Source organism: Trifolium pratense, linkage group LG2, assembly GCF_020283565.1.
Source record: "Trifolium pratense cultivar HEN17-A07 linkage group LG2, ARS_RC_1.1, whole genome shotgun sequence".
Taxonomy (NCBI): Eukaryota; Viridiplantae; Streptophyta; class Magnoliopsida; order Fabales; family Fabaceae; genus Trifolium; species Trifolium pratense.
In genome coordinates this window covers 37,114,869-37,142,089 of record NC_060060.1, presented here as the reverse complement: position 1 = coordinate 37,142,089, position 27,221 = coordinate 37,114,869, and the positions used below count along the sequence as shown (strand labels likewise).

The 27,221-nt window shown below is 34.3% G+C and overlaps 4 protein-coding genes across 5 annotated transcripts; 2 read left to right on the top strand and 2 right to left on the bottom strand.

The window, feature by feature from the left end:
* Positions 1-1,589: 1,589 nt before the first annotated feature.
* On the bottom strand, positions 1,590-4,608 carry LOC123908790 (protein MAIN-LIKE 1-like). The gene is made up of 4 exons (XM_045959520.1): positions 4,286-4,608; positions 3,377-3,855; positions 2,576-3,292; positions 1,590-2,496 (listed from the first exon to the last, which is right to left on the bottom strand). The coding sequence occupies exons 2-4, from the start codon at positions 3,851-3,853 to the stop codon at positions 1,717-1,719; spliced, it is 1,974 nt and encodes a 657-aa protein (XP_045815476.1). The 5' UTR covers positions 3,854-3,855; positions 4,286-4,608; the 3' UTR covers positions 1,590-1,716.
* Positions 4,609-8,110: 3,502 nt separating this feature from the next.
* Positions 8,111-11,994, bottom strand: LOC123909656 (18S rRNA (guanine-N(7))-methyltransferase RID2). 2 transcript variants are annotated; one of them, XM_045960530.1, is made up of 9 exons: positions 11,804-11,994; positions 11,641-11,716; positions 11,462-11,545; positions 10,885-10,940; positions 10,620-10,676; positions 10,344-10,393; positions 10,001-10,153; positions 9,020-9,140; positions 8,111-8,566 (listed from the first exon to the last, which is right to left on the bottom strand). In XM_045960530.1, the coding sequence occupies exons 1-9, from the start codon at positions 11,900-11,902 to the stop codon at positions 8,390-8,392; spliced, it is 873 nt and encodes a 290-aa protein (XP_045816486.1). In that variant the 5' UTR covers positions 11,903-11,994; the 3' UTR covers positions 8,111-8,389. The 2 variants fall into 2 exon arrangements, with proteins under 2 accessions (XP_045816486.1, XP_045816487.1); XM_045960531.1 differs by having other exon boundaries at positions 8,111-8,563.
* Positions 11,995-13,680: 1,686 nt separating this feature from the next.
* LOC123908679 (spermidine hydroxycinnamoyl transferase) lies at positions 13,681-16,408 on the top strand. Its single transcript, XM_045959392.1, has 2 exons — positions 13,681-14,447; positions 15,508-16,408. Exons 1-2 carry the CDS (start codon positions 13,722-13,724, stop codon positions 16,162-16,164), a joined length of 1,383 nt encoding a protein of 460 aa, XP_045815348.1. The 5' UTR covers positions 13,681-13,721; the 3' UTR covers positions 16,165-16,408.
* Positions 16,409-17,477: 1,069 nt separating this feature from the next.
* On the top strand, positions 17,478-26,258 carry LOC123911093 (villin-4-like). The gene is made up of 23 exons (XM_045962439.1): positions 17,478-17,778; positions 17,978-18,091; positions 18,254-18,353; positions 19,482-19,550; positions 19,649-19,885; positions 20,217-20,394; positions 20,478-20,610; positions 20,963-21,125; positions 21,213-21,360; positions 21,471-21,574; positions 21,692-21,847; positions 22,124-22,192; positions 22,300-22,368; positions 22,466-22,603; positions 22,703-22,831; positions 23,329-23,476; positions 23,611-23,621; positions 23,715-23,855; positions 24,179-24,304; positions 24,389-24,454; positions 25,162-25,489; positions 25,582-25,763; positions 25,885-26,258. Exons 2-23 carry the CDS (start codon positions 18,036-18,038, stop codon positions 25,996-25,998), a joined length of 2,865 nt encoding a protein of 954 aa, XP_045818395.1. The 5' UTR covers positions 17,478-17,778; positions 17,978-18,035; the 3' UTR covers positions 25,999-26,258.
* Positions 26,259-27,221: the final 963 nt, after the last annotated feature.

The window sequence follows — 27,221 nt, the reverse complement described above, 5'->3', positions numbered from 1 at the left end:
GATTGCGGCGTAGAATGTCACTTTAGGATGTCACTCTAGACTCATTTTGTAAGTGAACACATTTTGAACAAATTTTGTAAAGTAGGTGAACATTGGACATTTTGAACACATTATGTAATATTCGATGTTCGATTTGATTGTCGAAATATTTATTTGTATTGATGTACGTCTGTTTTTGATGATTATAAATGTGGCTTAAACAGGTTATTTGCGAGAAATGCAATATTCAGAGTAGTAGGTACTCCACTACTTGGTTCTGTCCAGCAACTGGTTTTTATGAATAACAGTCCCAGTAATTCGGAAAATATAATCCGATCAAATTGTCTACTCCTAAAAATTCAGTTTCTGCGTTCCGAACTGACCTGTTATACGAAATGCAGAGTTTCTTTCTCCTAATTATAGTTATATTTTACCGTCGAGATCGCACCGACACTTTTAATGGTCGAGAATGCACCGACACTTTTAACGATCGAGATCACACCGACACTTTTAACGGTCGAGATCCCACCGACACTTTTATCGGCCGAGAACCCACCGACACTTTTAACGATCGAGATCACACCGACACTTTTAACGGTCGAGATCCCACCGACACTTTTATCGGCCGAGAACCCACCGACACTTTTAACCAAGGTTTAATATAAATACGTCTATGCGTATTCAGTTCTAAAAAATACATGTTTACAAAATGAATGTTTCAACTCGTCCAATTCCTAATTCTGTACCAAAAGCGCATCAGTTTTCTGTCAAGTTTCGTGGCAATGACCAACCGTTTTACATTGAATTGAATAACACTTTAACAACTCTTCGCTCTCTCAAACACAGGATTGAAGTCATGTATCATTATAAATATGCAAGGCAGATCAAAATCGATAAACTAGCGTATTCGGAGTCATACATCGATCTGGCATCGGACCATGTTGGAGGATACGATGATGCACCACGGAAATACGAGTGGCATGAGTTGAAGAATGATGAAGATGTGGAAGAAATGTTCAACTGCATAGAGATTGATCCAAAATTTCCCCGTATGTATGCTACATTAATAGTTGCAAAATGATGCACATCCCGTTGAACATGTTTTATTTGTATGGGTTTATTTCTATTGTATAAGTTTATTTCCTTAATGTATTGACGTCTGATTTTAATGTATTCGCGATTTAATATAATCAATGTCGTATGGTTTTTGAAGTATCGTAATGTGTTAAATAATAAAAAGTTCAAGATTAAATTTTGTCGGTGTACTTTATAGATGTGTATTTTGGAATTGTTAAAAATTACCGCAATTGTTAAAAATTTCCTTTGCTTCTTCTTTTATTTTAAAACTCCCAGTAATTCGGAAACTATAATCCGAACGAATGTGTAACACCGTTCGGAACGCAGAATCTTTTTTATTTGAGACGTTAAAAAGTTCGGAAAACATTTTCCGAATTCTGGGCACACATGATCAGAACATTCTGACTTATGTTATAACCAAGTTATGTTATATAACTTAATTCAAAAACCTGTAAAACTTCAATAATCCATCCAATAATCAAAGTTAGATGTCCCAAACATAAATTGTGATACACAGGTACGCAAAACACATTATGCAAACGAAATTATATATATCAAAGTTAGATGTCCCAAACATATTACAATCCAATCAAAGTGACTTAACACATTACAAAATTTAAAAGTAAACAAATTAAAATTCAAATACACACAAACTAGTTATCACTGAGTATTAAAGCGTCTTGCAGCATCATGTGGGTCAAATCTTCCTCTACCCGGTAGTCTGCGCCTTGATCGGTACAAAAATGCTGGTTCGACAAACCCAAGCACCCTGTTCACAGTTTCATAAATCGGAGTTCCTGGCAATGCCTCATTTGCTTCAAGTGCGCGTCGTAGCTCAGTTCTGACATTGCGGCATATATCGAAAGTATCGGGAACTGACTGCGATTCTTGTTCCTCTATCAGTACCTCTAAGTTTGCTGGTCTAGGTGGTGCTTCCGGGGCAGCGATCGGACGCATAATCGGATGGGAGACTTTGTAGAACCATGATATATAGCCAGGTACATGATCCCATGCTCTCACAACAGTCGGTCCTCTCATTTCTTCGTCAATCATTCTCATCTCAACTTCTTCCATAAACACTCGATCAATCTGCAACAAACTCATCCCAGCTGGAGCACCCGCAGCAGGGTCTCTTGGAATGCCTTGAACATGACCAAATTGTCGCAGCACACGTTCAGGTAAATGTTTTGCCTTCAATGACCCGCACCTCAACCAACCAGAAAACCAGCAAACATCAATCAAGGGTCTCACATGACGGTGACCATCGTATGGACAAAATTCAAAATCAGAAACCTGCATGTTATCCAAAAATTGCCTATACAGGACAGGATCCCTATGTCCTTGTCCAGTGCTGAAGGTGGCATTACGTGGCATCTCCTCTCTGTAGTTCGGATCTCTACGCCACACAGTCATTTTTGGAAAGTGCATCATTATCCATCCCTACAAACAAAAACAATAAAATTAAATTATTTCGAAAAGTATAATTATGAAAATAGATGACAACCAAAATACTAATTACCTGATAAAAGGACAAGTATCCGGCTACTTGCATACCACCGGCCTTGCACGAATCATCCAAATAGTGCTGCAGATATGTTAAAGCAGCCACACCCCAATTCCACTGATTCACATCCGACAAATCCTGAAAGTAGCTCAAATAAACTACGTCGACGTAGAATTGGCTTTTGTTGCTGAAAATGGTAGTGCACACCAAAAACAGCAAAAAAGCCCTAATACACTGCTGCCTCAACACCGTAATTTCATGCATCGGTCGGTTTTCACTCACAGCTTTGTCAATTTCCTCCCATCTTGTAGTGTACACAAATGCTAGATCTCCATAAGTTATATGCGGACCGTGTGTATCAATAAAAAATTCCCAACATTTGGATTCAGGCACTCCAAGATATGTATTCACAAGTTCAACTCCTTCAGCTCTTGATATCTTTCTGTGGTTCAACAGCTTTCCCTCGATCGGTAGATGTAACAGACATTGGACGTCATCCAATGTGATGCCAACCTCACCTATTGGTATGTGAAAGGTGCTAGTCTCCGAATGCCATCTTTCGGCAAATGCAGTGAGAACCCCGTGGTCTATTATGCTGTAATTGGTCCTCGTTAGCGGCTCTAAGCCGGTTGCTTCTATGGCTCTCCAAAACCAGTCCACATTCCGATCCATTTTTGGAAGGTTGATAACCCTCTTCCCGTTGGTAATGGCCCGCATACTTTTCTTCAAAATCTGAAAATTAATACATAAATTTATATCAAGATATAAAAACAAATAATTATTTAATAAATCATATGCAATTAATAATTTATATACCTTTTCATCACCAGGCTCTGCATTCCATATCGGAATTGCCCTATGCTTGTGGTATTCCGTTAATAAGGAAAAATTACTAGGTCCTCCCGGATAGCCATCCTCTGGTTGCAAATTGGGTGCATGTGGTGGTTGATGTGGTGCTTCATGTGGTGGTTGTTGTTGCATTTGTTGTTCCCGTGGTTCTTCATCTTCATCTTCATCGAGCCAGTCTGCATCATCGGCCAAATATTGACCAACATTTACATTCCCATCCTCAGCTGCATCTACGTCAACATCATCAACTTGTTGTCGCCTTGAACGTGATCGTGTCGCACCTGACCCCCCCGCTTCATTATCATGTGTTCCTTGAGACGGAGGTTGTCCTTGTCTACGACGACCTCTTTTAGCAGGAGGATTGCCGGCAGCAGCCTCTCGTCGAGCAGAAGAATGTGCCTGACTCGGTCTACCAAGCCTGCTTCTTCCAATATTGTGTTCCATATCTAAACAAAAATAAAAACAAAACAAAACACCATGATAAATAATTCAACAATATTTGGTTATTTCCAAACTCAAACATATACATTATGCATTCCATTCTAATTCAGTAGTTTTCACGAATTATATATTGCACACAATTTCAAGCATATGCATTACCAATCTTCATTCACACATTTATACAAACACATAGAGTACGAAATCCAAATCTACAACATATATGCTTGAGTTTATGCTACAAGTCAGCCAAACACTTGTCTTAAAAAACGAATGATCAACAATTTAATCACTTAATAACGAATGAATTTTCATATGAACAATGGATAACAACAAAATTTCGATGCAAATGAAACTTGATGAAAATTGGATGAAATTTGTTGAGGAAAATTGGAATTGGATGACAATTAATAAGAATTCGAGATAACAGTAACTTACTAATTGATCAGAGGTTGATGATATTTGTTGATGTAGATGCAATCTATGCGTTCCTTTTCTCCCTTTGCAACCCTAACCTTTCGCAGAAAATGGAAGAAAATAGAAACTGACAAGAGGTCTTAACGTTCTGGTATAAAACCCAGTTGTTCGGAAAACGTTTTCCGAAAAACGATCGAGCGGAAAACGTTTTCCGAAAAAAGAGCGAGCGGAAAACGTTTTCCGAACCAAAAAAAATTCGAGTCGTATTCCCCGAAGTCAACATTGCAGGGGCAATTTTGGAAGTTTGGGGGGTGCGCGAGAAAATGGGTGGGTGCGAAGAGAAATTTTCATTATTATTATTAATCCAGCCCAAATGAAAATTACAATTTCTAAGTAGGGTTTTATTTTTCGCACCTGCATTTTTGTTAGTTGAGTGCTAGTAAAACATTTTCCACAACACAGTATTCCATTGTTTTAAATCAATAATGTTAATTATACTTTATATATGTACGTAAGATAATTACAGTTGAATGAAAGACAAATGGACAATAAGTTGCGCCGCTATCCCTTTTTGGATGGCAAAATCATTATGAGACCTAGGAGACACCACAATGCTATGCATGACTTTTTTAACTCTTTTCAAAATAGTCACAACCTCTGGTGCTAGAAAACCGAAAGTGTCAAACGCATAAGGTATAAAACACATGCTGATTGTCAGAGCATGCTCTCTCGTGTTTGATCATTTTACTTGAAGCAGCTTTGAGGGTCGTCTGTCCTATAGTAAAATCTTCAGTCGTCAATCCCACAAGTGGAGAAACTCCGGTCAAGTCCACATATGCATGTTTCCCTCCTACCCAACCGTACAACAGAACATCAGCTGGCCTCAATCGAAAATTCACAGGCGCATCTTGTTTTAAATTGACATAGACATTCATTTCAAGTTATTTCAATCAATAAAAGAGGAATTTGTATCTTCTTTTTTTTTCTCTCCAATTCTCTCCCCTTTTTATTTTATGTGTATTTCTCTCTCATCATATCTTCTCTCTCATCATCCTTTGCTTATTTTTTATTTCTCTCCCTTCACACCCACAAAACAAAAATTTGCGCTCATGTGCCACATGAGAGGATCCAAATCCGTTAGAGATTAAATCTGATCAGTACACCTTTCGCTCTTTTTTTGCTATAACCCGGGTATCCTCTGCGCGCAATTGTAGAGACTAATCCATCGAGCCTTGTGGGACCCAAATGAGTGGCAAACTCTCCCTAAGAGTTTTAACACTGTTGCATGCCCAAGCCAGAGATCGAATCCAGGACCTTGGTTAAGCTAGAAGGACCTTTTGCTCTGATACCATGTAAAATATTTTAGGTCGTGCCTTTTCATTGATCAGGTCAATGAATATACCTCACACAAATATATTGTCATGATTCTATTAATTATTTACGATCGATGCTTATATTCATCTTTTCATATTTACATATCTAATAATTTTGACGAAAAAAATACATATGTTGGAGAAAATTAATATTAACTCAAAATATAATGGTACAACAAGTTAGAAACTTAAATGACATATTTGTTACTTAAAAAATTTAAATGACCTAATTATTACGATCTTGAAACTTAAAGAATCTTTGAATGAATTAGCCGGTATAATAACAAAACCTTTGATATACTAACCATTATACTTGGATCGCACGTTCCACGTAATTCGATGTGCTGAGTATGTTTCGTCGCATTAGAATTTTTATTATTGATAATTTATCCCGTGTATGATATTTATAATATTTATGAATATCAATTTGCTCACTACCGCAAAATCCCTTATTATTAATATTTAAAATTCTTTTGCAATAAAAGAATCAAAAAATTATTCAACAAAAACAAAGAAATGATTTTTTGTCAAAGATAATGATATACTCCTTCCGACCTTATTTGTAAGCAAAAGTTATTTTTTAGATTCATTGAACAATTGATATATTTAGCTTAAATATAGACTAGATACCAATGTTTTAAGAACCGGACCGGACCGGCCGGTTCAACCGGGAACCGGACACAGCAGCGGTCCGGGCTAGTGCTGAGAACCGGTAGTCTGCAGAACCGGAAAAAAACCGCTTGAAACCGGTACGAACCGCCCGGAACCGTTCGAACCGGTGAACCGGGGGCGGTTTGAAAAAACCGGCCGGTTCGGAATCTTTTGAAAAGGGTTTTTTTTTTCTTGAATTCCAATTGCGTATGGGTTTTGGGTAAAAATTGAAAGCTTATGAGATGATGATGTTGTTGGCATGAACTAAAGGAAGAGAGTTGGGTCAAGTTGTTGTTTTGTTGATAGCAGCACGAGAGAGAGAGAAGAGAGAAAGGAATTAGCTTCAATTCATTTTTCTTAACTTTGCATGTAATGTGAATGGTTGAGAGAAGAGGTGATTTGGAGTGTTGTTGTTGTTGTCTCGTGGAAGAGAGAAAGAATAGGGAAGGTTACTGATTTTTCCTCTTTTTCTTGTCCTTGTATGTGATTTAATTGGTTGAATTAAAGGTGAGTGGTAAGTGGTGAGGGAGAGGGAAACGTGAGAGAGAAGTTTGGGAGAAAGAAAAATCTTGACAAATGGTTTCTATTATATGACAAATTGGCTTATATTATCTTGACACCCAATTCTTTTATTTTGTTGACCGATTTATATTTGAAAAGAGTTTTTTTTTCCTTCTTATATTACAGTAGTTTCTAATTTGTGTTTTGTTTGTTTTAGGTTTTTAAAGTTTCTATTTTGTTAGTTTGTTTATCACCTGTGAAGTAGAATAATTATTTTGAACCAATTTTAGTAATTTGTTGCTTTGTTTACCAATTTAAAGTTTATTTTCTAAATTTTGTTATGAACATCATGCACTTTAAAACTAAATTTTGTTAATTTGTCAATTTATGTCTAAGTATTTGTTATTCTGTTACTGATAATTTGTTTATTAGCTACCAGATACGAAAATTATATGAACGGTTCATATAAACGGTTCAATAGTGGTTGAACCGGTCTAACCAGTTGAACCATGAACCAGTGACCACACCGGCTCGACCTCCGGTTCGGTTCTTAAAACATTGCTAGATACATTGTTTTTTCAATGAATCTAAAAAATAGTTTTTGCTTATAAATACGGCCGGACGAAGTAGTTAATAATACTTAAAAAATAATTAACCATTTAATTAAAGAAGTTAAAGTCGGTCAACTCCCCGTGTATAATGGTAATTCTAAAAAATTTATCAGCAATAATTTTTTACGCAGCTTCATAAATAATGTGAATTTTGTTGTCAAAAAAACGTGAATTTTAGCCTTAAATGTGATGTGATATTTTGTTATTAAATTCAATATTGGGACAATAATTCACATTTCTAGGCACCATAAAATACTATTTTTAGGGGGAAAAAACTTGCATGGTACTAAATTTACAACAAATGTGAAAGCCATGCAACTCACTATGAATCATGATTAATGATGTTTTCTCCAGACCACTGTGTTTTTTTATACCCTTGAATTTCCAATTTTGCCATTGCAAAAAACTTCGGTTTATAGAAACCGAAGTTTTTTTTTTGCCTTGAAAACAAATTTCGGTTTATAAAAACCGAAATTTACTCTTAATTTGTACTAGAAAAAATTCGGTTTCTGCGAACCAAAGTTTTTTGCAAGGGCAAAATTGAAATATTTGGGGTATAAAAGAATCACGGGTCCTGAGAGAAAACATCATGATTAATTCTGAGTTTAGCATAAACCAAACGTTCATTCTTTTCATAAATGGTATACAAATCATCATGTGATGTATCATTAAGCTGGCTGGTAAAGCAAATCATAAAATCCACTTGAACCTGATCACAAAACTATAACCTGTGAAATTTATAAATCTAAACCATGAAAAGAAGGTACAGCAAGACCAACTATAGATAATATTTAAAATAGAGACAGCTATTTACTCATCACTTGAAAAACTACTTGTAATCTAGAATTGGGTTGCGCACACGTAGGAACCAATTCAAGCAAAAATAAAATTTAAAGATCCATATTTTAAAACACATACAAAATGCTTCAGATGTAATAAATAACATGCAAAACAAATATGCAATACTCTGAGGCAAACACCAAAAACTATCAAAAGCGCCCCTTTCGTTTCCGACCCGTGTATTTGGTATCTAGAGGGACATCATTTCCTCTTCTTCTCATCTGCTCCTTCTTTCTCAGTATCCAATCCTTCCCCTTCCCCTTCCCGCTCTTATCATTCTTTCTCTGTTTCTTCAAGGGTCTATGTCTGTCTGAGAAACGTACCTGCTACATTTTTTTAAACTAGCTATAAGCTCGTGACAAAAAGGATGGGATGGATCTACAAAAGCAATTTATCATCTTATTTTACATTTTCCAAATCTGAAATAAATTTATGGGAATTGATAAATTTATGGGAATTGACACCTCACAACGGAGCTCTCACTTTTACAGGGTAAAGACATCTTAACCGCTGATAAGAAAATTAACAATTTACATGTTAACACATCCATAATTTAAATTATATGCATGTAATAGTAACTTTGATTTTTTTGTTAACAATTGAGATGTCTTACTTTACCATGTCAAGTAAATTTCACTCTTTAGAGGAGCCATATCGAATTTATGAACAGGTAGTGATCTATAAATAGCATGAATTGTGATGAAAGGCATAATTTTAAAGACATTCATTATGCCCATTGGAAATCCCTGGATTGAATATGCAGATGTGGTGAGACTTACCGTCTGATCTTCACGCCCATCAGATAACCCCATTTCATCTTCAGTTTTACCTTTAGACAAGGATGCACCCATTGATTGTTGCCCACATGCGAGAACAATAAACTCTTTTCTCTTCTTAGAACTAACATAAGACAATTGTTCTCCAGTTAGTGAAAAACCATGCTCAATAAGAGGCTATGCAATGAACTATTGTAACTTATACGTGGAAAGAAATGCTAAAAATCAAATCGAGCAAAACACAAATACACAACACTGAACTGTCGTAAGTTATATGTGCATACATTCTAACTAATTTACAGAGAGACAACTTCCCAATTAAAGTAAGTCGCCACCATCATCAAATAGATTACATACAATCTACACTAAAAATAAAATATCACATACATTTCTCTCTTATTTTTATATCCTCAAAGAATGAACAAGAGAGTCTGTAGTATGTTATGTTCTACAATTTCTTTTGCAGCATGAAGAACAGGGCTGTAGAAAAAACATTGAGATGTTATCTGAGTTGTCTTCCAAAGTATCTAAGAAGTATCCCAAATGTATCAGTCATTATTTTTGTTAATGAAAAAAAATGGATGATACTCCTTGGATACATATACAATGTGTTTGTATTAGATACGGGTACAGCGTGGATACTTTAGCAATTTCAGAGTATCTGGCCTTCATAGATTCTGAGAATTAATGTAAGGCAGAAACCAGAAGTGACAGGAGAATAGATGAATGGACACAGAGAACACACTCGAGTTACATGATATTCTTTTACTTTATATCAGCATATGGTAAAATATAACATGAACATTTTTCACTATAATGTTAATCTGTTACATGACTCCATTCACCCATTATTACAACACCTACCAATATACAGGATGCCGATGGATAAAACAAATACTAAAAATGAATAAAAAAATATTTTTCTAGCCAATTATTCTTGATGGAACAGAGAAAACCCCATAGTAAAGCAAGATTAATTCATACCTGTGTGGAAAATCCACCACTATGCCACCAGCAAATCCAGCTTGCATTGCAGCACTCAAAATCAATTCACGCTGGTCATCATTTTCAGGATACACTTGGAAAACTGCTTTAGCGCCATTGGCCAAACATCTGTATAAAGATGTAAAGAAAGCCCTACAAAAGAATATAAATTACATGTAAAAGTGAAATTTTCAAGCATAATCCAATCTTAACATAGATGGTAAAATCAGAGAAATGTGGAAAAAATCAGCAAGTTACTATATGCTTAGAGTTTGAAAAGATTCAACAAACATGTGTATTGAAACAAATAAAAATGGTATGATAAATAAAGAAAGGAACATACTTCAATCTTAACCGAGGGTTGTGTGAAGACCTATCAGCATTACATAACCACTGCATTATTATACAAGCGTCGAACAAATTAGTAATGAAAATGAGACACCCCCAACCAATTTTGGTAGAAAAAGTAGAAAAACATGACTTAATAAGTTAATATCACCCGGTTCATAAAAGGGAAATTGGTTGTTAGTTGTCACAATAATCATTTATTCCATCTTATAGTCCTAACTCGTTCTCATAATCGTTTCTAGTTTGATTTTCTCGGTTATTGAAAGCACACCTGAACGGCAGATATACTGATGGCCCCATCAATAATTCCAGGACGAAGCCCTAAACCCTGAAACCAAAGATACAGTGTAAGATATAACTGTAAGGCAGGTTGCAGAGCATCCATGCTAATTTCATTACATATGGATAAGTTAATCATTGCACATGAACACAATGAAAAAGAAACTCTTAAAGCAATTACTGCATATTAACATTTAACTGACATGAATGAACAGCAGCAAAAACAACAAAAAATCTGAAATCAGGTGACTATTTACCTGACCCATGTCACTAAGTAAAAGGTCACCTTCAACCTCTCGCTCCACTGCAATGTCTACAAGTTAACAATTATAAATAAAGTTACAAACAATGAAAAATAGAAGCTGATCTATTGACACGAGCACTTTTGAGAACTTATGTTATGAAAATAACTTATGACATGTTCATAAGCTTTTTCAGCTTATTTCCATAAGCTTTCCAAGATAGCTTATGAAAACAGCTTATAGCTTATATAAACAGCTTTTTAAACTTTTGTTATAGAAATAGCTTATACGTAAGCACTAAGCACTGATCATGATAAATGCTTACTTGAGCTTATATATACTAACATGAGCACTTGTGAGACTGTCCGGGAGAGAACTAATAAAAACAGCTTATGACATGTTCATAAACTTTTTTAGCTTACTTTCATAAGCTTCTCAATATAGCTTATGAAAACAGCATATCACTTTAACTTTTGTTATAAAAATAGCTTAAACATAAAGTACTGATCATGATACGCGCTTATGCTATACGCTGCAAATTAAGTTATTTATCCAAACAGGGCCTTAAAAATAGATAAAAATGAAAACATACTAAGCATTGATGGTGAAATATCGAGACCAATCCAATGATGACCCTCTTCAGAGAGTGTTTCACCACTGAGTCCAGATCCACAACCTAAACAAAAATATATAATTCACAAATTACAAAGTGCATAAATGAATGAATGAATGAATGAAAAAAGAGTGAAATTAATGAATTGAAGTATATACCAATATCGAGGAGTAATTTGGGAACACCATCTTCAGGTAAAGCGAGTAGTTCCAATGCTCGTTCTGATAGTGAAGCCTGTGATTGTTGAATGTGAAAAATGAGAATTGAATTGATTTTGAAGAAAATTGAAAAGGAGAAAGAAAGAAAGAGAAGAATTGGAACCTGAATATCGATAATACGAGAAGAAGAAGTGTATTTGCGTGCTTCAGTATCGTCGTAGAATATCTCAGGTGGTGCCACCCGCTCTGGTCTAGACGCCATTGCAAAAACCCTAAACCCTAAACTCACGAGTGGAGTTGCCGCGAATAATATCCCAATTTTTTTCCTTTTTTTTTTTTTTGTCTTGCTAACTTGTGCTTGAGAAATTAAAAAATGATAATATTTTTTATTTTAACTTTAAAAGTTGAGTCCATGATTAACTTTTTTTTTAAGCAAAGTCCATGATTAACTTTAAAAAAAAGAGTTTAGTACATGATTTTAAGACTAATATTTTTTTTTTATATAAGATAAGACTAATATCTTTATGTTTATGTTTAGTATTTCATAAATATTTGTATTTTAATAAAATTTGTATGGTCACTCAATTGTATAGATTAAGATTATGTCAACTTTCTATTTAGTACAATTAACAAAATCATTTAAATTTGTGGAAATCAAATAGACATTAAACTCTTCATGTGACACATGTGTCATCTGATTTAAGCGTTACTCTTAACTATACTAGTCAAATTTTAAAAAAAATGTGTTATTCGGCGTTTAGGAACTTTCAAACCTAATAACAATTCTAAAAATAAATAAAAAATATTATGGTTTTTTTAATTATAAAATAAATTTAGGATGTGAAAATGATGTCCTAGTTGAAAGTACAAACAACCATAGATTAGAATTGTTAAAAGATTCAAAACCTATCTTTTATCGCTAAAAGAAACCATTGGAGTCTATTATAATATTTTTTTCCCTTTTATTTATGCATCATCAAGCATAAGTTTTTAAGTCAAAAAAAAAAAAATCAAGCATAAAGTTTTGATTAAAAAGTTAATTAAAGGAGTATATGTATATATGTGTCTTGTTTGACAATTTTATTATACAAAATAGGGTGTTTTAATACTTTTAATTAATTAAATCAATTGAATCATGATGCTAAAAGTAGGCATATTCAACTTCAATCCGAATTTTAAATATTGTATTAGATTATATAAGATTGTCGAACTTTAGTTGTTAAAATAGGTCAATACATTTCGCTTTTGCTTGCTTCATCATTGATATGTTTGAAACAGAAGAAGGGCGGTGCGGAACTTAGGTAGGTGAGTTGAAATTCACACTGTCAAAAAGCTGATTTGTCAAATAAAAAAGTATATATATTAACTGATTGAAACAAAGAAAAACTTTAAATTAGTTCAAACACCTCGGATATATTTTTTTAAAAAGTTACCTTTATTTTTTTTTGAGTTGTTTATCTAAACAACCAATAAAATGTATAAATACCATTTATAAATTTACTTGTGCGGCAAATTTTAAGTATTAGTTGGACCATCAATCTTCAAGGTGTAACATATGAATCACCCAAAAAAAAGCTTATGGAACAGTAATAACTTGCTTGAAATCTCACACACAAAAAATTGCTTCAAATAATGACTTATTATATAGTTGAAATTCAAAATACTCAATTGAAATGAAAAAAAAAAAGTATAATATGAGAAAGCTGTTGTTTTCTAAACGAATTACGTGTGAGGAACAAACTCAGAAACCAAGATTAATTGAATAAACCCAAATTGTTTGGGTCCCAAACAAAGCAACATCTAATATTGAGGACTCCATAAATGAAATCTGCATGTATCATAATGCATACATTGCATGGGTTAATTTCAGGCTAAAATTCCGACACTTTCATGCAATAAGAATTTCATTTCATCTAACTGAATACACCATTTACGGCAACAAAAACAAGCATTTTTATTTCCTCACATATATTTATTCAATTTTCCTATAACTAACTACAAACCTCTAAGTGTAACTATATATATAACATACCTCTAATACCTAAAGTAACAAAAAACGTGTGACACAAACATTATCAAACATGGCATCATCATCATCATCATCATCAAAAGTAACATTGAAAAGTTGTTACTCTGTGAGACCAATGGAACTAACATGGTGTGGTCGATTACCATTATCCGAATGGGATCAAATTGGAATCATAACACACGTTCCAACAATTTACTTTTACCAACCTCCACAAAACTGGCTCACCCCCTCCACTAAAATCGCCACCACTTTGAAAACCTCGTTAAGCAAAGTCCTAGTACCGTTTTATCCACTAGCCGGTCGTTTACAATGGAAAGAAAATGGTCGTTTTGATATCGAGTGCAATGCATTGGGTGTTCAATTCATCGAAGCACAATCCTCGTTAGAGTTATCCGAATTAGGTGACTTTTCACCTACTTCTGAATATTACCCTTATCTTATCCCGCACGTTGATTACACACTCCCAATTCAAGATATTCCGCTAGTTATGGTGCAACTAACGCATTTCAAATGTGGGGGTATTAGCATTAGTTTGTTAGTCTCACATGCTGCTGCTGATGGACAAAGTTCGTTGCATTTCTCTAATGAGTGGGCCCGGCTCGCGCGGGGTGAGCCTTTGAAAATGGCGCCGTTTCTTGATAGAAACGTGTTGCCATCGAAAAAATATTGTAACACCGTTGTTAATGAATGGGAATTTAATCAACAACCGCCATTGTTGTTAGGAAATTCAGATAATTTTGAAGAAAGGAAGAAAAAAACAACTGTGGCTATTCTTAAAGTCAATGTTTTAAAAACCGGACCGGACATCGAACCGGTGATGGTACTGGTTCACTGGTTCATTGGTCGAACCATCGGGTCACTGGTCGAATCGCATGATAAACCGAATTAAACCGGATTAAATCGGTGGAATGAACCGGTCTCTATAATAAAACTGTATAGTTATTAAACCGGATAACTTGGTCTTTAAAAAATATCACCGGATAGAATTATTATTTGTTAAAAAAAAAATAATAGAATTATAAATTAAAAAAGAGTACAGTATTAATTTTTTATTGTTTTTTTGGTACATGAGTGCAGTATTAATTAATGGTTCAAAAAAAAATCTATTAAAAAGGCAACTAAATAGCCAAAACAAAACGATAGGAATCTCAAAATAAAGGCAAATTTTTCAATTTTTTTAAATAATAAAAAAAGAAAAGAAAGAGAGGCAATAAATGAAGAAAGAAAACCCTATTTTGCTAAATGTAAACTTTCAGCGGCGCCTCCCTCCCAACATCAGTTTTTTTCACCTTCTCCTCTCAAACCTTCTACTCCTCCCTGTCATTAGTTTTCTTCTATCTCAATTTCTACAGTTCTGCAGATTCACCTTCTCCTCTCAAACCTTCTGCTCCTCCTTGTCATTAGTTTTCTTTTATCTCAATTTCTACAATTCTGCAGAAAATCTGCATCATTGATGTTGTGTTTGCGGTCTTGCTCATCTCGTTCTTGTGTCACGACTCTCTTTGAGATCTAGTTTACGTTCTTTCTTTCTCAAATTGTCCTGAGATCTAGTTTAATTCTTTCCTTCTCAATTTTTTTTTATTTCTCTAGATCTCCATCTTTTTTCTCGTGATCTCTCTTTTTGAACCAGTGGGAAAAAAAAAAACACAAGCATTTAACCCGGCGGTTTTTTAAAACCGCCGGTTCGCCGGTTTTCTCGGTTTTCCCGGTTTTATCCGGTTCTGGCCGGTTCAATAGCATGTCCGATCCAACTACTGAACCAGACCGCTGACCCTCCGGTTCCCGGTTCAACCGGTTCAACCGACCGGTTCGGTTCGGTTTTTAAAACACTGCTTAAAGTGAGTAAAACACAAGCTGAAAAGTTGAAAAAAACAGCCAATGAGAGTTGGGGGGAACCTAGTAATGGTCGAGGTTATACGAGGTATGAAACATTAACTGGTCATATTTGGAGAAGTGCATGTAAAGCTAGAGGGCATGGAAATGACCAACCAACCGGGCTTGGTGTTTGTGTTGATTGGAGGAGTCGTGTCGAGCCTAATTTACCAAAAGGGTATTTTGGGAATGCAACTTTGGATGTTGTGGCTACTAGTCTTTCAGGTGATTTAATGTCTAAGCCTTTAGGGTATGCTTCAAGTAGGATAAGGGAAGCTATTGAAAAAGTGAATGATGAGTATGTTAGATTGTGGTTTGAGTATTATAAGAAACAAGAAGATTTTACTAAGTTTCAAGATCTTCGTGAGATCTTAGGGAGTGATGAAAAAGGTCCATTTTATGGTAATCCTAATTTAGGTGTGGTTAGTTGGTTAACATTGCCAATTTATGGACTTGATTTTGGGTGGGGGAAAGAGGTTTATATGGGGCCAGGAACACATGATATGGATGGTGATTCTTTGCTTCTTCCTAGTCATGAAGATGATGGATTGTTGGTTGCTATTTGTTTGCAAGAGGTTCATATGGATGAGTTCAAGAGGCATTTTTATGAAGACATTGTGTGATTGTGATCTATGGATGATGGATCGAACGTGGAATGATACACGCAGAAGAAAAAATAAGTTGGATGACTTCTGGAATTTATAAATAACTTAAACAAAATAAGTATGTGAATTTAATTAAATGTATATCAATGTTGGTATAAGGAAACCAATGTTAATTATTTCTTAACCATATATTTGTTGCTTTGTAATTTTGTTTGTTGTCTTAGTGATAAAAGTATAATGTATGAATTGAATTGCTTCCCTACCAGAGATGTGTTTTAAACTTGATAGGTTGTCTTTGGCAAGAAAAAAAAAGTTAGCTTATAGCTTATGTCTTATGGCTTATAAGCTAAAAGATCCTTTTATGTCATTTTACATTTATTAGCTAGTTAAATCGCTAATTTTACCAAACACTTCAATTAGCTTATCAGCCATCAGTCATAAGCTATCAGCCTTCAGCTAGCTACTATTTTTGCCAAACAGAGCCACAATATGTTGGTAAATGAGTTTCAACTTTCTATCGTTTTTCAATGATATCATGTAGTATAATAGACAATAAAATAAAAATGTATAATATTTTTTGTCCATCCGGACTTGGCCCAAGTCCAAAACACGACCTACTAAGGTGTTGAGTTCGGCCCCAATAGCATATTGACTCAAGGTCACAGAAGCTGACACTTATGTGTAGTCAAGAGCAGAATGAATAATTTATTGTCAATCATGACTTTTCAGTCATTTTCCAGACAGTTCGCGAGATTTAGCCTTATATTAATGGTCTTGACCCTATGCTGATGATTATATATACTCTTCACATGCAGAAGGTCTGAATATTCTATTTCTTACTTTGAATCTCCCACTCTACGCAAATAGGCATCAGAGTGTCTTGTAGGTACTTTCCCTTTCACCACCACCGTACTGGAGAGACGTTCCATCGACCACAACCGTTCATCAGGTAAAGATCACCACAAATCTTAGTTCAATCGATAAAATATTGAAATCGTTGGGTCAGACAATGAGGATCAAACCTATCATCTCATGCATACTACCTAAATTTATGGTAAACCAAACCTATTGAGTTTTTATGTATGAGTTTCGTCGATCAAATAATAATACAAGTTTGTGTCTTACTTACACATACTCCCTCCGTCCCAAAATATAAGCAAAAATTGGTCAATGAAAGTTGATGTATTTGGTTTAAAATTTAGTCCAGATACATTCACTTTTGTTGACCTTATTTTGCTTATATTTTGGGACGGAGTAGTATTTTATTTTGGTCGGATATAGAAATGATTGAAATTGCAAATGCACTAATTTTTTGGGCGGTAAGTAAAATGGATTCCCGGTTTTTCTCTGTGTCGCACCCATTCCTCACAATACGGGACTTCACATACATCACCACAATTCTATTCTTTCTCCGCTCATTCGTTTCATTCACTCTTCTCTTCTCCTCTAACTTCCACTTTTTTCAAAATCAATTATTATTAAAATTAAATTTTTCACTACCCCCTCTCACTCGCCAAAATAATAATAATAATTATTATTCTTCCAGAATCAAATCATAGAAACAAACAATAATGTCTAAATTCAAAGAACAAACAACAATGTGGTCATCGTCATTCATGAATTGCTAAAAAGGTAATGTTGAATCCATTTCATCCCCTTTTGTCGCCATTGTCGTTGTTATCACCATTACTATTGTGTTTTTTTTTTTATTGCGTCTAATTGGAATTGAATATTCATCCTCTTTACAAATTATGTTAGTGGAAACAATTATCATTGTTACTTCAGAGCTTGTTTTTCTGGATTGGTTATATGATTTTTGGCTTCGTTACAGGGCAATTGTTTGCTAGATTCAAGCTCGATCACGAAAGACCGAATAATAGAACAACAATATGGGTGTTTCTATGAGAGATTTGGATCCAGCTCTCAAGGGAGCTGGACAAAAAGAGTATCCTTAACAAGTTCTAAATAATGTATTGTGTTTCTTTACAATTTATTATATATATTTTCATTCAAGGTTAATGCTTTATTTAGTTGTGAATGTTTGGTTTCGATTGTATGCTATATACTTTTCAATGCTTTTGCATTGTTATCCTTAATCATATATTAGTGGACTTGAAATATGGCGTATTGAGAATTTTAATCCAGTTCCTATCCCTCAGACGTCTTATGGAAAGTTTTTTACCGGAGACTCGTATATAATCTTGAAGGTAAGACACATGTTCTCGATGAATTTTCATTCGTATAATTCTAGTCTCATTGTTGGTATTCACATTTGCAAGAAACTTGTGTCTTTGTTTATTATTACTTTGTTATATGGAGATTGATATTTTAAAAGAACAAAACTTATATGCAATACTATCATATGCAAAAAGAAAGACCAGTGCTTGAGGGCTCCTACTATAGTATGGGGTCTAGGAAGGATTAGATGTGTACTATCTTATCTAACAACTCTCCCTAATAAGATGGGAGTAACTCTAAATAGTTACACTCATGCATATACATTTCATACCATTACACTACTTAATTTTCAGTATAAGAATAAAGCTATACTACACTGCTAGGAATAAATTGATAGATTTTAGCATGAATTCAGTCAATTTTACAAAAGTTGTTTTCTTGTTGGATAAGATAAAATGATAGGGACCATTCATCCATCTAAAGGTCTATACTAGTGCTAACTCATTTTGTTTCCTATTTTGTAATGGCCTATCCTGGTTGAAGGATTCAATTCAACAAACTAAAATGTTAGCATGTGTATGATTTTTTTCTTCTTCAAATAGTTAGCATTATTCCAATTGCAACTATGGGACTAACACTTACATAAGGGAACACCTGAAGATTAGAGATTTACACCGTCAAGTTCTTTGATTTTCGTCATGTATTAAGAAACACAAGGAAACAGAAATTGTGTTATAAAATAATTCATATAGGAATCTAACTCACCTGGATCAGTTTTACCTTAAATAGGAACTTTTGTTTACCCAGGTTTTTGACTTTTGGGACAAAATGATGGTGGAAATAATGATTTTCTGCATTTACAAAATATACCTTTTTGTCTTAAATATACATGAAGACATTGTTGGCTTCTTTTGACAAGCTTTATTTTTCTCTTGTTGAGAAATATAATTCATTAGATCTTTGGTTCAAATCTCAGCCTCTGCATCACTTATTTAGCCTAAATTCACATTATCTGTTTGTTTTTTGGTTTTTGTGGATAATGTTAATCCACTAGTTTATAGTTTTTCTGATGTTCTTGCACTTCCTTCACAATAGTGTATGCAACAATGTATTTCATTAGTATTAATGTTTTCTTTTTCTCCATCATCTTCATGTAGACAACGGCATCAAAAAGTGGTGCTCTGCGCCACGATATTCATTATTGGCTTGGTAAAGACACCAGTCAAGTAAGTTTTGTTGTTCGTATATTGTCATCCCCTTTCACTTGTTTTCGGTTCAATATAATTTTTCCACTTACTCAATGATGATCATAACTATAAAATAGGACGAAGCTGGTGCCGCAGCCATCAAAACAGTTGAGTTGGATGCAGTTCTAGGAGGACGAGCTGTTCAGTATCGTGAAGTGCAAGGTCATGAAACAGAGAAGTTCTTGTCATATTTCAAACCATGTATCATACCACAAGAAGGTGGCGCTGCCTCTGGTTTTAAGCATGTTGAAGCTGAAGAACATCAGACACGGTTGTTTGTATGCAAAGGGAAACATGTTGTGAACGTAAAAGAGGCAAGTTTGATATTATTCCCCTGCAAATTATTAGTATACACAATTATACATATATCACATGTATATAAACATTAGTTTCTACCTTTTGATTAAATATTTGTGTTGGTTATAGGTTTTGTTAGAATATTTTAGAAAATATCTTATAATAGCTTTGATATAATTAGAGTATCTTAATTTATTTCCTAGGACCAATTTATAATTTTAGAGCATCTGTTAATACTAGATTTTATATTACTTATTGTTATTATGATTTGTTCTTGATTTAGGACCGAGTCTATGTATCTCTTAATTTATTTATTTATTTTTATCTAAATTATCACATCTTCAACAGGTTTCTTTTGCTCGATCTTCTCTCAACCATGATGATATTTTTATTCTGGATACCGAATCAAAAATCTTCCAATTTAATGGTTCCAATTCATGTATTCAAGAAAGGGCTAAAGCATTGGAAGTTGTTCAATATATTAAGGATACCTACCATGATGGCAAATGTGAAGTGGCTTCTATTGGTAAGTTTACAGGTATATTTGAATGTTATAAAGGTCATTGCTTGTATGATTAATTTGATGTTTACACTTGAATTTCCATGAAGAGGATGGAAGGATGATGGCTGACAAAGAAGCTGGAGAATTTTGGGCTTTGTTTGGTGGTTTTGCTCCTCTTCCAAGAAAAACAGTCAGTGATGATGATAAGACAATTGATTCTCATCCTCCAAAGTTGCTTTGGTAATATGTTCTTTCAGTTTCTCCATTGGTATTTTCATTCACATTTACGCTGTCAATATATTCTTTTATTTTTATAGAATAGAAATGATACTTGGACGCATCTCATTATTGTTTGAGTGTGTTTGTAATGCTCCTCTTTTACTATTGTTTTACTTCCCCATTATCTGTAAACTTATGCTGTTTCTCAATGTAAAAATGTTGTAAATACATTATTTTAGTCTGAAGATGTACACAACAATAATTCAAAGGACTTGAAAATAATGATAATTATTGTGACATCTACACTGATGAAATTATATTGAAACATTAGATTCTATAATGCTCTACTTATAATAAAATTATCATTTTCCAGTGTTGAAAAAGGGAAGGCAGAGCCTATTGAAACTGATTCTTTGACAAAGGAATTGCTGGACACCAACAAATGCTATATTGTAGATTGTGGGTTGGAGGTGTTTGTTTGGATGGGAAGAAATACATCTCTCGATGAAAGGAAAAGCGCAAGTGGAGCTACAGATGTAATTTTTTTTCTTTGTTTCTCGGTATTGTTGAGCATTTTTTAGGAGTTTTTAATGATGATTGGATTTCTGCTGGCCAAAAAACAGGAATTAGTCAGTAGCACCAATCGACCAAAATCCCAGATAATCCGCGTGATTGAAGGATTTGAAACAGTGATGTTCAGGTCCAAATTTGATTCTTGGTCTCAAACAGCTAATGTAACAATGTCTGAAGATGGTCGTGGCAAGGTAGCGGGTAAGTTTTAAATAAACTTTGATGTAACTTGCCTGAACATGTTTCTTCAGCATCATTTGACTGACTGTTGGTATCTTATTCTAATATGGTGTCTTGTTTATGACATCTAGCACTTCTTAAACGTCAAGGATTGGATGTTAAGGGCCTCTTGAAAGCTGACCCAGTAAAAGAAGAAGAACCTCAAACTTATATCGATTGCACAGGGCATTTACAGGTACTCAAATATAGTACTTGGATGGATCGATTGTGATTTGAATAGACTTAATTTCCAACATTTTTCTTTTGCTTAATTGTTTGTGTCGTTGACAAGTTTGATACCATAATTGCTCAGGTTTGGCGTGTGAATGGTCAAGAAAAAAATCTTCTTGCAGCCACTGACCAGTCAAAATTTTATAGCGGAGATTGCTACATCTTTCAGTATTCATACCCTGGAGAAGATAGGGAAGAACATCTTATAGGAACATGGATTGGAAATAACAGTGTTGAGGTGAAAGATTCAATATTATTTTATCCCAGTTCTTCTTGAATGTGTGTGTTTACTTTGATTTATTATATGTAAAAATCTCAAAATCTGACAGTAAAATATTCAACCGGAGCTGAAAACTATGCTAGCAAATTACAGCTTATCAATTTCATTACACCATACACAACAATGATAACTGTTTTGGGACCAGAAAGTGTTGAATAAATGCACATGCTCTTTGGTCTTGTTATAAAATTGCATTAACCTGCATTCCTTACAAGCTGTCTTTGTTGAAATTAGGAAGAAAGAGCTTCAGCGCTTTTACAAGCAAGCAAAATGGTTGAGTTAATGAAGTTTATTCCATCCATGGTATTTTTTTTTTTTTTTTTTAAATTGTTATGTTCACTTTGTTGAGAGATTATTTCTGCTCATATCTTATGTCCTTACTGATGTTATCCATGTGGAATTGATTGGAGGCTCGTATTTATGAAGGCAGTGAAACAATTCAATTTCATTCCATCCTTCAAAGCTTGATTGTTTATAAGGTTTGTGGGATTTTGGTAAATAAGAAAAAACTATTTTATAGATATAATTATTTTTTTATTTATTACTGGTCTGTCGTTTATTTCAATTGTTTATCAGGGCGGACTTAGTGATGCATACAAGAATTACATTGCGGAGAAGGAAATTCCAGACGATACGTACAAGGAGGATGGTGTTGCATTATTCCGCATCCAAGGCTCTGGACCGGACAATATGCAAGCTATACAAGTTAACCCAGTATGTCATCTTACTATAGTGGCCATTCTATCCACTCATTTTTCATGGGCAATTTATACTGAGTATAATCACTATTTTCATTTTTATTTTGTCAACCAGGTTGCTTCCTCCATGAATTCCTCTTATTGCTACATACTTCATAATGACTCCATGGCTTTTACTTGGTCTGGAAATCTTACAACTTCAGATGACCAAGAACTCGCTGATAGAATGCTGGATTTAATTAAGGTCTGTTATGTTAAGATACTTACATGTAAAAATTTTAAATAGTCCAAAACAAAAAACACCACAATGATTTTTTGAAGGAAAAAGAAATGATCAACATGTTCTCGTTGAACAATTTAATATGTTTAAGGAAAATATTAAATATGGTTAAGGAAAATATTTGGATAAACTTATTTGACTCTCTTAAGACATAAGCACTTGTATAAGTGTTTGTAAAGATTTGTAAAAATAGCTTATGATATCCCCAAGATAACTTACAAAAACAACTTATACATAAGCTCTCGTATGCTAAGTGCTAATTAAGGCAAATATTATGTAAATATACTGGTTATTGCCAAACTTGCCATTGGATTATATAAAATAGTCTCAGTTGTCTAGGGTTTTGGTTTTGATACCAGCAGGCATTTATCCCAAGCCAAACTACATAGCCCAGAAATTATGGTAACTTTAAAAATATTGTTGTTTATTAATCTACACATATGCTTGCCTATTGTCTGCAGCCGGATTTACCATGCAGACCACATAAGGAAGGTGCGGAATCTGAACAGTTTTGGGAATTGTTAGGAGGAAAAACAGAATATTCCGGTCAAAAGATTGTGAGGGAAGCTGAAAATGATCCCCACCTATTTTCTTGCCATTACTCAGAAGGTAAAGACCAATTTCTTGTTAGCTGGGTAGTTTTATATGTTATTTACCCACCCATACCCGTCTCTTCTTGAAGGAAAATACTGACTGACTTGTTTATGATGGTTTCTTTCCCTGTCTGATTGATCAACATGAAGGAAAATTAAAGGTGTGTCCAGCCACTGATCTGTTTAAATGCATAACTTTTGAATATTGTGAGTTGTGTTGATCCTATGGTATGAAGACAAATGTTTATTTACAGGTGAAAGAGATACACAATTTTTCCCAGGATGATTTGATGACAGAAGATATTTTCGTCTTGGATTGTCACTCTGAAATCTTTGTGTGGGTTGGCCAGCAGGTTGACCTCAAAAAAAGAATGCTAGCTCTACCAATTGGTGAGGTATAAATGGTTTTGCTTTGGCTGGAACTTACAAAAATGGCAGTATATATTTTGAAGATTTTTTCATCAACCTATATTCTTAATCCTTGGTTATATGCTGTCTTTTAATTTTTTTAATGTAGATTTAACTATGACAACATTTTTTATCATTAGAACACCATTAAGCATTTAACTTCAAGCCCTGCAAGAGTTTTTCCTTGGAGGAATTATTTTTTAAAGCTCTTGAGCAATTATTGTCTCAAAATAAGTGCACTCAATGTCTTTTATCCCATATTAGTATTTCTGAAGTCAGGTTCTTAACTTATTCTTTTGGAATTTTACAGAAATTTCTTGAGCGTGATTTTCTTCTAAAAACAATTTCTCCTTTTACTCCAATGTATATTGTCATGGAAGGAAGTGAGCCGCCTTTCTTCACTCGCTTCTTTAAATGGGATTCTGCAAAACCTGCAGTAAGTTTTACTGTGTTGTAGCATAGTTATATGACTTCAAACAGTCTTGAAATTCTGACAATTGAGAATTTCTTTTTACGGTAGATGCTGGGAAACTCATTTCAAAGGAAGCTTGCAATCCTGAAAAATGGGGGTACTCCACCTTTGGTTGTAAGTCATATATTCTTCTATGATGCCTTTACAATCATTCGCCTCTATTTATAATAGCATATAGAATAAATGCTAATTGGTATGGTTTACAAATTCTACTTCTAATCCTCATAATAAATATTAGGATTTGATTATTTGCTTCTAATAATGAGTAGCCCGCTTTTTTAATATTCATTAAAGGGTGGATCTTGGTTTCTGTCGGCATTAGATTAAATTTTCATGATGTACCGTGTGGGTGCTAGCGTAGTGGTGATTGCCTAGCTTTGTTACCTGAAGGGACTGAAAATTGGATTCCTCAGTGAGGAACAAAATATAGTTTATGGAACGTGTCTCAGATGATTCTATTGTTACTCTTTGCTCAACTTATATAGCATTGTAGGGAAAGCACCTGGTCTTCGTATAAAAATTTTGTTTGCAGTATACAGAACCATATTGGTACCAAAAAAAAAACACGAAAGACCTATTTATTCTCGAGTAATGAAAAGTACTAATTTGACCTTCAAAAATTACAATTGCAGCTCAAACTAGTCCTTATTAAGATGGTTTTTAAGGACAAACCAAAGACTAATTTGACCTAACATTTGAGATTTTTGAGAATCAAATTGATACCTATCATTTATCATAGACCAAAGTAGGTCTCAACGTCTGCTTTCAAGGACAAGTCTGGACCTTTACTCTTGATTGTACTTGCATTGATACATTTTCAGAAACCCAAAAGAAGAGCATCTGTATCTTATGGGGGAAGGTCTGGTGGTTTACCAGAGAAATCCCAGCGCTCGCGCAGTATGTCTGTCAGTCCTGACCGTGTTCGTGTGAGAGGAAGATCTCCGGCCTTCAATGCATTGGCAGCTAATTTCGAGAGCTCAAATGTTAGAAACCTTTCAACTCCACCTCCAATGATTAGAAAACTGTACCCAAAATCTGGGACACCAGATTCAGGATCAGTGGCATCTAAATCATCATCCATATCTCACCTTACCTCTACTTTTGAACGACCATCAGCGCGAGACATGTTGATTCCTCGGTCACTTAAAGGTATAGAGTAGATGACTTCATTGAGTTTTTATTTTATGTCGTTAGAATTTGTAAAATGCTTATTCTCTTCTCTGGCCTGCTATGATGCGAAGGAAGTACGGATACTTTCAAATTAAACCGTGGGGCGAATACTGATAACGAAAATTCTACGAGCAGCAGAGGAGAATCTCAACCTATACAGGAAGATAATGAAGATCTTCCAGTTTACCCATATGAACGTGTTAACACAGCTTCTGAAGATCCTATGCCAGACATCGACGTGACTAAACGAGAGGTATACTGTAATGAAAATGTTGTCACCTTGTTTTTTTTTGTTTTTTTTCCTCCAGGTTACATGTTATTATTAAATAATGATTTCATTTTCATTCTGACATGTTTGAACTTGCTGCATGCAGGCTTATCTGTCACCTGAAGAGTTCAATGAGAGACTGGGGATGACTAGAAGTGAATTTTACAAGTTGCCAAAATGGAAACAGAATAAAGTCAAAATGGCTGTTCAGTTGTTCTGAGTCAAATATACTTAACCACATTTTTCTTTGTAGTGGTTTCATGTATAGGATTATTTCTTTGTTCATAGCTGCTTGGTATTAATTTTGTAGGGGCAACAAGGGTTGTTGGTGAGCTTGTCTTTTTGGAGTTCCTTGTTAATCATTTTTTAATTCAAAATATTTTTGGTAAAGCAATTGGGCTTACAATACCAAGGTTGTATTGATAGTTCAGATATGAAGTTTGTACAGCAGAGTGTAAAAGGCACTCAACACATTATTCATTTTGGAAATAAAATATAATTTTTTAAAATTAATCTTCCAAATCCTTTTGTTTCATGTCGACATTTTTCTTGGTTATATATATATATATATATATTGAATGTTTCGGCACTTGGATAGACGGGGATACAGAGTAGTTGCCTCTCGTCAACTTGCTCCCCCGTTTTGCCTCTGGCAATCTGCAGTTTATGGCTCATTTTTTTGTTTCGTTGCAAGGACTGATGTAGCAGAATTACTCCAGAAATAGATAAAATCATTTTCTTGTGTTCTGTTTTGTCTTGGTGCAACTGGTTAAAGGACAAATCAAATTGAACTAACGGTACTGTGCTATTTTGTTAAACATCGCAATACAAATTGTCATAATACAGTTAAGAATCTGAATTAGAAAGCATCATTTTGATCTTTTTTGCATAACACGAGATCATCCTCTAAATCGGTTTACAATGGTAACTTCATTTATAATAGTGACATTGTCTTCACACTATACTGTAATGACTAAATGAGAGGTATATTGTCGGAAAAATTTACTTTTTAGGTTCATAGAATTTTTTATGCATCTAGTCCATATCATGACCAAATAATCAAACTTCTTATAATAAGGATCAGAGGAGTATATAATTATACTTGAGTTTGGAATGATGTCACAGCTCTCTCTTAACTCTGCTGTATCAAATTTTGTTATGATTAGTTATACGCAATGATCCATTTAAATATTTTGCAAATCTTTTCAGAAATATGTATCTGCAGGCAGCTTGTTGCAACGGCAATGAATGGTGAAAGGAATGTATGTGTCTGCCAGCAAGTTTTGTTTTGACCTTTATGACATTTTGATTAAAGTAGCCCACACTTATGGAAAATCGAAATAACTTACACTTAAAGCCTAGCCTAATTCAGCATATTTTCATGTTCCTTGTTCTTACATGCAGTGTATTTGTATCGTTGAAAAATATTTAAAGGACCATTTA

Excerpts from the sequence above, each read along its gene's own strand:
- LOC123908790 (XM_045959520.1), bottom strand. The coding sequence starts at position 3,853 with ATGGAACACAATATTGGAAGAAGCAGGCTTGGTAGACCGAGTCAGGCA. Across the intron at positions 3,293-3,376 it reads CAGAGCCTGGTGATGAAAAG|ATTTTGAAGAAAAGTATGCG; the intron begins GTATATAAATTA and ends ATTAATTTTCAG. Across the intron at positions 2,497-2,575 it reads GATACTTGTCCTTTTATCAG|GGATGGATAATGATGCACTT; the intron begins GTAATTAGTATT and ends TTTTGTTTGTAG.
- LOC123911093 (XM_045962439.1), top strand. The coding sequence starts at position 18,036 with ATGGGTGTTTCTATGAGAGATTTGGATCCAGCTCTCAAGGGAGCTGGA. Across the intron at positions 21,848-22,123 it reads TTGGAAATAACAGTGTTGAG|GAAGAAAGAGCTTCAGCGCT; the intron begins GTGAAAGATTCA and ends TGTTGAAATTAG. Across the intron at positions 22,832-23,328 it reads GAATGCTGGATTTAATTAAG|CCGGATTTACCATGCAGACC; the intron begins GTCTGTTATGTT and ends TATTGTCTGCAG.
- LOC123909656 (XM_045960530.1), bottom strand. The coding sequence starts at position 11,902 with ATGGCGTCTAGACCAGAGCGGGTGGCACCACCTGAGATATTCTACGAC. Across the intron at positions 10,941-11,461 it reads TATTTCACCATCAATGCTTA|ACATTGCAGTGGAGCGAGAG; the intron begins GTATGTTTTCAT and ends GTTAACTTGTAG. Across the intron at positions 10,154-10,343 it reads AACCCTCGGTTAAGATTGAA|GGCTTTCTTTACATCTTTAT; the intron begins GTATGTTCCTTT and ends ATTCTTTTGTAG.
- LOC123908679 (XM_045959392.1), top strand. The coding sequence starts at position 13,722 with ATGGCATCATCATCATCATCATCATCAAAAGTAACATTGAAAAGTTGT. Across the intron at positions 14,448-15,507 it reads CAACTGTGGCTATTCTTAAA|GTGAGTAAAACACAAGCTGA; the intron begins GTCAATGTTTTA and ends ACACTGCTTAAA.